General features: G+C 32.8%; 2 protein-coding genes across 2 annotated transcripts; both read left to right on the plus strand.

Moving 5' to 3' along the window:
* The first annotated feature begins 2,582 nt into the window (after positions 1–2,582).
* On the plus strand, positions 2,583–4,043 carry LOC107027223. The gene has a single exon (XM_015228403.2). The coding sequence runs from the start codon at positions 2,741–2,743 to the stop codon at positions 3,758–3,760; it is 1,020 nt and encodes a 339-aa protein (XP_015083889.1). The 5' UTR covers positions 2,583–2,740; the 3' UTR covers positions 3,761–4,043.
* A 2,335-nt stretch (positions 4,044–6,378) lies between these two features.
* LOC114078370 (protein PXR1-like) lies at positions 6,379–7,075 on the plus strand. The gene is made up of 3 exons (XM_027919069.1): positions 6,379–6,462; positions 6,517–6,800; positions 6,898–7,075. The coding sequence occupies exons 1-3, from the start codon at positions 6,379–6,381 to the stop codon at positions 7,073–7,075; spliced, it is 546 nt and encodes a 181-aa protein (XP_027774870.1).
* The last annotated feature ends 3,455 nt before the right edge of the window (positions 7,076–10,530 follow it).

The following is a 10,530-nucleotide window of genomic DNA, read 5'->3' on the forward strand; positions in this document are numbered from 1 at the left end:
AATCACAACATAATTGAAGTCTAATTAACATCAAAATAAAGGAATTAAGGAAGCATAACCCACTACCTCTTACCACTTTGATTCCAAAGTTAAATCATCTAATTCAATATCATAAGGCCCTTACCCATGGTCATAACCAACAATTCAATACCATTATATCAATAATCAATTAAACTAAGCCAATTCATTACATACTTATCAATCTAATACAACCTAGATATCAATTGAATATAATTATTGCATCATTAGATAGCCCATAAAAAATTACACTAGAATCTATAAGTATCAAGTGCATATCAATTCAATAAGCTTAACATACAATAGATCTAAGGGTATCCATTGCTCAATTAATCAAATTGAAACAGTCTATACATCATACATACGTAATCTATACATGAATCAAAAGCCTATAACGATCTACACATGAATTCATGAATATCAAAGCATAATCAATTCCCCATATTTTAGTGAAATTTAGAGATTTGAGAATATCAAGGGTTCATGGAGAGTTTCATTCAAAAACATCAATTATACATCAATTTTATCATATATAAACGTTTGGAAACCATTTATGCAAGAACCCAAGACTTCGAGTAGAAATTGGACTTTTTCGTCTTTTTGAAATCTTTGAAAATCATCTTTGAAATTGGCTCTAAGGTGATAGAAAGCCTTAGATGAAGAACTCTCATACCTTATTTGAAGAATCCAAATCTAATTGAAGAATATACTCCATTGAAGACCCATCTTCAAGATCCATCTTCATCTTGAACTTACATGGAAGTTTTAGGAGAAACTTTAGGAGGGAAGGGGTTTTGATTTAGATGCTAGGGTTTAAATGAGAGTTTAGTCACTTATATACTCTTAAAATACCCCTAAACACCTAAAAAAACCGTCCCCAGGTTTTATAAGACTTGGGGTGAATTTCCCAAAGCCCCCAAGTCTTAACAAAAAAACTGCCAACTTTTCAGCACCATCGACGGACCGTTGGTCAGGCCACGTACGTCGATGGGTCTCGTGGTTCACTTTAGAGGTTCCCCAAACTTCAGGCTACATGTCCCCGATCGACGAGACCCATCGAAGGGTCGTCTGATCCATCGTTTGACCACTGCCTGGCAGTGTTATCTCTAAGTCGGGTCCTCCTTTAGGGCCCCTTTGAGGGTCCTATGTGGAGTCGTACCCGGACGTTTCCACCCAAAATATGTTCGTATACGAGTTTAGGAGCTACTATATGAGTTCCATCAAAAACGAACACGTAAAACTCGATGAAACATACATTGACACGCAAGGTCGTTTCAAGGCAAACCTTTCGAACGTCATGAACGTTCTTGGACGTTTGACCTCCAAACTTCACGAAACTTGACACACTGACTTTAAACACCATATAAACTCATTTACAACAATATAAGCTCATGCATCACACATAAAACCACATATGAGGCACTTAGGTGACTTAGTCATCGAACGTGTTGGTCGTCCCTTGACTTTTGACTTCCAAAGCACCGTAACTCTTAGACATTGCCTCAAACCCACATTATAAAAAATTTTAGGACCTTAGACAACTACGACAACCATGTTAGGATCTAGCTTCACCTAGGTCATTTTCGAGGTCTTACAGAGGTTGATACATACTCAAGTGGTTTCAGATCAATTTGATGATACAGAGGTTTTGTCAAGCTACATTTGGAGAAGAAGTTTCAAACATATTTTCAACATTCATGTTGCTGCATCTTGTAAAATAAAAATAAAATATTTTAAAACCATTTTTAATCCATATATTTTAAACTTTATATTTAACCATGTCAAGCAACAGTAATGAAGATTTTGTGAAGAACAAAGATTATCATGTAGTTGAAGAAGATAGATCAAGTTTTGTTAAGAAAATTCAGCGAAAAGGAGAGATTTGTTAGGGTTTTACCCTGATTTCTTACCATATTTGAGTTTCATCTTTACGTTGAAAAAAATTAAAGAATTACCATAATTGTTTTTACTTCTTCTGAAAGGAAAATACAATTTTCTTCATAGTTGGTTTATTCGTTCCCTTTAGGAAAATTTTTTGCAGTCGCTAGTTCTTTTCTAGTAGAAAAAGATTTTAGGACTCGATGAATATATGCTTATTTCTTCTAACACAACAAAACTATAACATCCACAATGTAGTCGTTTAGAGAGTTTAGTTTAGGGGAGACTTTCTACTAAACATATTTATGCTTTTTCAATATTACTTTTATAATTATGAAGGTCAATTGGCCATATGCTACAATAATATATTTCTTTTAGAATAGTTTAATGTGTCGTCTAATTTATCCTCGTATGCATGATGTCACAATCACCCCTTCATAACCCAACAACAAAGTTGTAAGAATAAGTCGTTATTCACATTGGAAGTTTCAATTTTGAAGCATGAATTATAAAAAGATGGTTTGAACAATGTTGGATGTAGTTTTCTAGGAAAAAGACGTCGATTAGTTTATTCATTCATAATAGATAGACGTCTATTATGTGTGTATACATAGATGGAGGGACGAAATTTCGTTTTGTTTGACCATTGGTATGACTCTGACCAAATAGATAGAGGTAAATACATACCATTTGGAAAAGTAATGAAAAAAGAAAAAAGAGTCAAGCTGCTCCTTGTAGACTAGGACTAGGACTATTGTCCAAAAATAGCTTCATTTTTGTTTCTCATAATTAATATATACTCTGGATCATCCCTTTCTTTCACCTCAAATTTCAAATATAATCGATGGACTCCTCTTATCAAATTGTTGCCAAGGCAAAACACCGCCACTATTACTCTGCTTGTTTTGGACGCCCGGCTGCCACCGCTCTTCCACCAGTTGCAGTTGCTACATATCCCAATCTAGCCACCTCCCTCTACAACACCCACCTCGGCCTTTTTGTTCTAACTTGGTCACGCAATCTGTTCGGCAGATCTTTTCATATCCATTTCCTCCTCAATGGCCTTTCTTCTCCTCATCTATCCCCTTCTTTCCAACTCCACATCAAGCCTTTTGTTTTCTGGAAGAAACACGGATCTAACAAGCTCCATAACAATGTTCACATCTTTTGGGATTTTTCCAAAGCTAAATTCGGATCTGGCCCTGAACCTCGATGTGGATTCTACATGGCTGCTACCGTTAACGGAGAAATGGTTCTTCTCGTCGGCGATTTACCCAAAGAAGCTTATTCAAGGACAAGAGCTCGAAACAAGTACATGAACATGAACATGGTGCTGAGAAGGGAACATGTGTACTGTGGGAACAAACTGTACACAACAAAAGCAAAGTTTGGTGGAAAAGAAAGAGAAATCTCAATTGATTGCAGGATTGGGGAAGATCCAAGGTTGTATTTCAGTGTGGACAACAAAAGGGTATTGCAGATTAAGCACTTGAGATGGAAATTCAGAGGGAATGAGAGAATTGAAGTAGATGGGGTTGGAGTAGCGGTGTCATGGGATGTGTATAACTGGTTGTTTGATGATGATGAAGATGGTTATGCTTTGTACATGTTCAAATTTGAGAAATCAAGTTTGGATGAGGAGCAATTGAATAATAGTATGTGGTCCCAGCAATCTTGTGGATTTGGGTTTGAGACAAAGATGATGAAGAAAGGTGTATTGAGAAGTTCATCATCTTCATCATCATCTTTATCTTCAGCATCTTCAAGTTGTAGTAGCTCTGTAATGGAATGGGCAAGCACAGAAGAAAATGAAATGAAGGATCCCACTGGATTTTCCTTGCTGGTGTATGCTTGGAAGACCTGAAACTTTAAGTTTTTACCTCATCCCATTCCCACGTAAAGTACATGTATACAATTTTTCCTCCTCCTACTATTCTATTTTTGTCTTTGATTGTTAAGAAAAATACATACTAGTATTCTTCTTCACTGATTTTTACTTTATTTTGTTCACATTAAGCATCATTTTTGACTTAACAACATCAATATTGGAAAGTTGAAGCACAGGCCATTCCGTACCGAATGTTTTTGCGTGAGAGAGAGAATATCATTCTTATTTTTCCTTAAACAATTTGAACCACTTAAACTTATGTAACCCAAACTACTGAAAAACATAACTCTCTTTTGGCAATTCAACGCTCACTGAAAAGTTACAACCGGATGCATGGTCTTTGGTCCTGTCATCTTTAGTACACATTTTATCTTTATTAATTACTTTTATGTCATCCTAATTAAAAGTAGATAAAATCTTTTTCTCATTTTTATACCTTTCCATTTTATTTACTTATTCATATTTGACTTATTACACTTATTAAGAAAATAATAATTAACATTTAACCCTATTAATTCATAAAATTCTAAAATCAATTTACTCAATGAAGAGGTTTTACATTTTCAAACTCATTAACTCTCTAAATAAATTAAGAGTATAATATATCAATATATATATATATATANTAAAGTATTTTTGAATTCATCATTTATTTTGCGAGATTTTGTTTTCAAATCCACACATTATGTCGAATTTTCGCATTGTATGTATTGAGGATTTTCTGTCATTTTTTTTAATTTTTATGTGAGTTTGTTAACTTACTCATCAAATATTTATGTATTTCAGATTTTTAATATTTAAAATATTTTTTGTCGATCTTTTCTTATGATTTGTTTTTATATTTCAAATTTGGTAGAATCCACATAAGCATTTAGGTATTGAATTGTTTCGCATTTTGTATTTGAAAGTATTTTGAATGTTCAGTAGTTTTTAGTCAAATTTATGTTTACAAAGTGATAATCTAAATACAAACTTGTATTTTGATTATTTAAAATTGTGAATGAATACGAAATTAAAAATAAACTAGTTGGTATAAACATATAATGATCAAAATAAAATACAAAATATTTGACTGATAGGATGAATACACATATAATGAATACATAAATAAACTTTATTTTGGCTATTTATAGTTGAGAATGAATACGAAATCAAAATATAAATACAAAACTTTATGATATACATTAGGACGAATAAGAAATCAAATCTAAATACAAATTTTATGGTATACATTATGATGAATACGAAATCAAATCTAAATACAAATTATTTGGTATACAAAGTGATATTGAAAATAAACAAACTAAAATACATATGTAAGATGAATGAATACCTATATCATGAATATATGAGTATTTGTATTCTGAATAATGAAAAATTTCTTAAAAGGAGATACATAAACTTCATAACCTTAACATGATAGCCAAATAACTTCATAAAATTTCAGACATTTTTAAAGATAAATTATAATTTCATAACGTCAAAATATGTCTTAGTAGAATAAACTGCTTCAAAAAAAAATTAAGAAAATTGAATATTGAATTTTTAGAATAATGGTGATAGGCGTGTTTTTTAGAACATGATGAAAGAAAAAGAAAGATTGGGAAGTTGGTGTATTTTGATAAATAGCCCATTAGTTCTTTGTTTTTGAATTTTTATAACAGATAAGACTTTTGAGCAATTGTTTATTTTTAATATTTTTCTCGTCTCTTAATTTCTCCTTTTATTTTTAACAATTGTTTCTTTTTTGACGTTTTTACTAAATATTAAAAGTATTCACAATAAGTCCTATTAAATGTCAAAATATTGACATTTTGAAAATTTTCCCTTATTAATTATTATTACTAGTAAAGGTAGGCCAGGCGTTGCCCGGTCCAACATGAGCATACTGTAGTGTATAATCTTATTAAGGGTCGTAAATTTGTGGTGCAAAACATATGATTCAAATGTTGCAATAATCAGTACAGATGTGTCAACATATGATGCATCTGTCGCTACATAAGATGTATATGTTGCGCAACAGAAAGTACATATGTGACAACATGATGTTAATTTATCGCAACAGACTATCCATCGGTTGCAACATACTGCTAATATTATTTAATAATGAATTGTAAAATTGATATGTTGGTCATCTGCTGCCACATAAGATTCAAATGTTGCAACAATCTATATCGATGTATCAACATATGATGCATCTGTTGCTACCTAAGATGGATATGTTGCGCAACAACAGCTACATATGTGGAAACATAATGTTAATTTATCCCAGCAGACTATCCATCGGTTGCAACATACTACTATTATTATTTTATAATGAATTGTAAAATCTCAATATTTTTTTATTGACCTTGTAGATGAAATGATACAAGAAGCTTCATCCATGACAACAACTCAATCTTCTAACATGAAATACTCTTTTTGTCTACGCGAAGAATGTTAGCAGCAACATGATTATTTTATTAGTCGAGTTAAAAAACTCACTGATACTTTTAAGAAAATGTCTCATAATATTGATGTGCAAAGATCCAAGAAGACTTTCACATCCTTTGAACTGTAGAAGGTTGAAAAAATCTATTTCTCAAACACTTTCTATGATTATTGAGAAGAAAAAAAAGGAGAAAAAGGCAAAGGAGGAGAAGGAGAAGGAAAAGGAGAAGAATGCAAAGGAGGAGAAGGTCGCAAACGAGGAAAAGGAGAGGGAGAAGAAGGAAAATAAAGAGAAGGAGAAGGAGAAGAAGGAAAAACAGGAGAAGGAGAAGGAGAAGAAGAAGAAGAAGGCAAAGGAGATGGATATGGAGAAGCAGAAGGAGAAGGAGAAGGAGAACGAGAAAAAGAAGCAGAAAGAAAAAGCGAAAGCCAAAAAGAAAGGGAAAAAAGTCAAAGTTGTCAGGTGTGATATGAAGCGACAATATCCATTTGAAGGTTTTAACATTGACGGCGAGGGTCCAACTAAACTGATGTCATCCTTCTCGCAATGGATAAAAGAGGTTCTTTACAAGCATCATGCAAAAAAGTAAGTAAAGTAAAGCAAGTAAAGCCGTTCAACTATTATTAAAATTTCTTCTTGTTGTCCAATATATAATGATTTATAATGATTACACAAATTGCAGAGAAAACAAGGAGGATCACTACTTAGCCAATTGCTCAAAACATGAATTTGACGAACTTGATTCAGTAGTTGCATTTCTAATGAATAAGGGCTGGTTCTACATAATGTCTCAACCCAATAGGTGCTGGAATGATGAGGTAAATCCATGCTCACTTTTATATGTATTGTTTAATACATGAATATATACAATTAAATTGATACACTTGTTTGATGCATGTGTGTAGTATGTGGATGTCATATTTTACTATTTGCGTAAGAAGTCGAAGCAAAAGATTCAGTCTGAATATCAATATACCACCACTAGTTGTTTTTTTAAAATATACATTGAAAATTCTAGTGAATATGAGGATAAAATCATTGACATAATGAAAAGGTATGCTTTACCTTCTGGAATGCCTTGGCACTTGACGGATGATACTTATGTCCCTGTAAATAGTAATGGGGAATTCCATTGGATCTTGACAGTCGTTGCATTTTGAAGGAACGATGCATAAAAGTGTATGATTCCATGTCCTCAAATAGATCTAATAGAAAACTATCCTCCGAGATTCAAAAGATGGCTACAATGTTGCCAAAGCACCTTGAGTTGGGTGGATTTTTTCGAGCAAAATGAGCGAACCAACTGGTCAGTTCTTAAATGTTACCAAGGAAAGAACAAATCTCACCCATTTGAAGTCAGTCATGTTACTAGTATTGCCCAACAAGAAAGTAGTAGTCTGTAAGTATCACAATATTATTTTGTCTTACGACTATTGAAATGTGATGTTATTATATTTTTTGATTGATGATATACCATGCAGAGATTGTGGAATTTTTGTTGTTGCATACGCTGAGTATTTGAGTGATGGATTACAAGTACCATTATGTGGAATTAATGCTGACACCCTTTCGTGACTGTCGAGATTCTTTTGCACGAGGGATTGATGAATGTTTATGACTGCAAACTGGTGGTTACGGAAAATGAGAAGTTTTTCACACTCATACAACCTGTCTCCGAATTGCTGCCTAAATTGCTGAAAAAGAGTGGAATAATGATTTATTTGCCAGAGAAGTTGCTCACTCAACCATGAGAATTTAACGGTCGATTAGAACCTATGGTACAAAATGCAACTGGAGAGGCGTGCAGGTCATATTCCATTGCATTCATTGAGTAGTTGATTAGTCGGACATAATTTCATCCACCCAGTTCACTGTTATGTGACAATCTAATTGAACGGATGCAATATATTTGGGCTAATGGGATAATATCTCAGTGCTTAAAGCCTTGACATTATGCTTCTAATTAAAGACAATGTTTAATTTATCAAATATGTTATTTTATTTTATCTTAAAGACAATGTAATTAAAGACAATGTTTATTTTATCAATTTGTCTATCACAACATTTGGCATATGTCGCTACATATAATTCGCCTATAGCAACATTTGAGTCAGATGTTGCTATAGATGATTATATGTAGCAACATTTGTTTCATATGTTGCTACAAATGATTTTATGAAGCAACATTTGAGTCATATGTTGCTACAACTGATCATATGTAGCAGCATTTGAGTCATATGTTTCTACAGCTGATGCGTATATCACAACATTCGTCCGTCACAACATGTGGCATATGTTGCTATAGACGAATCAGCTGTAGCAACATTTGAGTCATATGTTGGTATAGGTGATTATATGTAGCAACATTTGAGTAAGATGTTGCTACAGATGATTATATGTAGCAACATTTGTTGCATATGTTGCTACAGATAATTTTATGTAGCAACATTTGACTCATATGTTGCTACAGCTGATTATATGTAGCAACATCTGAGTCATATGTTTCTACAGCTGATGCGCATATCGCAACATTCGTCCGTCACAACATGTGGCATATGTTGCTAAAGACGAATCAGCTGTAGCAACATTTGAGTCAGATGTTGCTACAGCTGATGCGTATATCGCAACATTCGTCCATCACGACATGTGGCATATGTTGCTACAGATGATTCGCCTATAGCAACATTTGTTGCATATGTTGCCATTAATGATTATATGTAGCAACATGTGAATCATATGTTGTTTCGAATGATTATATGTAGCAACATTTGAGTCATATGTTGCTACAACTGAAGCGTATATCACAATATTCGTCCATCACGACTACATAATAATTTATTGTTTCATCAGGAGTGCAAAATTACGTCTATTTAATTTCACAACTATGATAATTGTATTGGTTGTACACAACTACATAATAATTTTGTATCCTCTACAAAATTCTTCTTGGTAATGCTTAAAAATACAAGAAAAAAAGAAACAAAGAACACCAACATTAGCTTCCAGGTGCTACAACATTTGGTCTTTTTCTTCTCCTTCATCCCCCATTTGGTACTTCTTTTGATATGGTTTTCATCAACAGTGTCCAACTCCTTAATTTTATTCGCCAATCGGAGAATAACGAACTTGGATTGTATATCAACATCTTCACGATCCCTCTATCGAAAGAAGTTGCATCTCCCAAAATACCACAAAGAAATAAATTTTAATTAAAAAAGATAGAGAGATCTGAAATCTCCAAAATATATTAGAAATAAACACACATATACGATATCGTGGAAAAGACCAAAATCTGCGACCTGGATTGTCTTTTGACCATGAAGTTTGCATTGAAGGTAGATCTCCATGTTTGCAATACATTTTAACATTCAACATAGTATCATTTTCATCATCACAAATTCGACTTAGTATAGCATTTGACATCATACCATTGGAGTGCCGAAATTTGGTTTAACCAAAGGCGAATCAAATATAGAACAGTGTGACTGACAGAAAATCAAATTAGATTTGAAAAAAGGCGCCAAAACTGAAGCGGCAAAGATGAAAAATTTGAAAACCCTATTCTTGAAATGGAAATAAAAACGTATTCTAGAATGGGCTGGGCCTATTTTACTTTTTGTTAAACAGAATGGGCTTTGCCTATCATTGGGCCACTTTTAAAAAAGAGTCATTTGTTATAAATATATGTTGCAACAGTTTCTTTATATGTTACGAATTTAACAACAGAAACTGCATATGTTGCTACAAATGAAAAATCAAGGAGACACTAATAGACGATTCGATCGATTTAGGAAAGGAAAAATAAAAATTTGAACCAAATTTTAGTGATTTAGAACATAAATAATCAATAATAATGCGGTATAACATTTGGAACAATGATTTAGAAGGGTGTTATATAACTATCATATGGATTTACTAGGACAATGTATGATGAACTTGTGATATGATTGTCTTTATAAATATAATTGCTATAATCCAATGAGAGTGTTGTCAACGCCCATAATTTGTTACTTAGACATGTTGTAGGACTATATATTGGTGTTACTTATCGAATTACGTGATAATTTAATTGAATTAAGCCCCAAAAAAAAATTTGTTATAATTATATGTTGCAACAGTTTCGTTATATGTGCGAATTTAACAACAAAAACTTCATATGTTGCTACAGATGAAAAATCAAGGAGACACTAATAGACGATTCAATCGATTTAGGAAAGGAAAAATGGAAATTTTAACCAAATTTTAGTGATTTAGAACATAAATAATCAATAATAATAAGGTATAACATTTGGAACAACGATTTAGAAGGGTATAT

The sequence above is a fragment of the Solanum pennellii genome, chromosome 8, assembly GCF_001406875.1.
Source record: "Solanum pennellii chromosome 8, SPENNV200".
In the NCBI taxonomy this organism is placed as follows: domain Eukaryota; kingdom Viridiplantae; phylum Streptophyta; class Magnoliopsida; order Solanales; family Solanaceae; genus Solanum; species Solanum pennellii.

Bases quoted from the DNA above. Each gene is read 5' to 3' on its own strand.
- LOC107027223 (XM_015228403.2), top strand. From the start codon at position 2,741: ATGGACTCCTCTTATCAAATTGTTGCCAAGGCAAAACACCGCCACTAT.
- LOC114078370 (XM_027919069.1), top strand. From the start codon at position 6,379: ATGATTATTGAGAAGAAAAAAAAGGAGAAAAAGGCAAAGGAGGAGAAG. The intron at 6,463-6,516 runs GTCGCAAACGAG...GAGAAGGAGAAG, and splicing joins AGAATGCAAAGGAGGAGAAG to GAGAAGAAGGAAAAACAGGA. The intron at 6,801-6,897 runs GTAAGTAAAGTA...CACAAATTGCAG, and splicing joins TACAAGCATCATGCAAAAAA to AGAAAACAAGGAGGATCACT.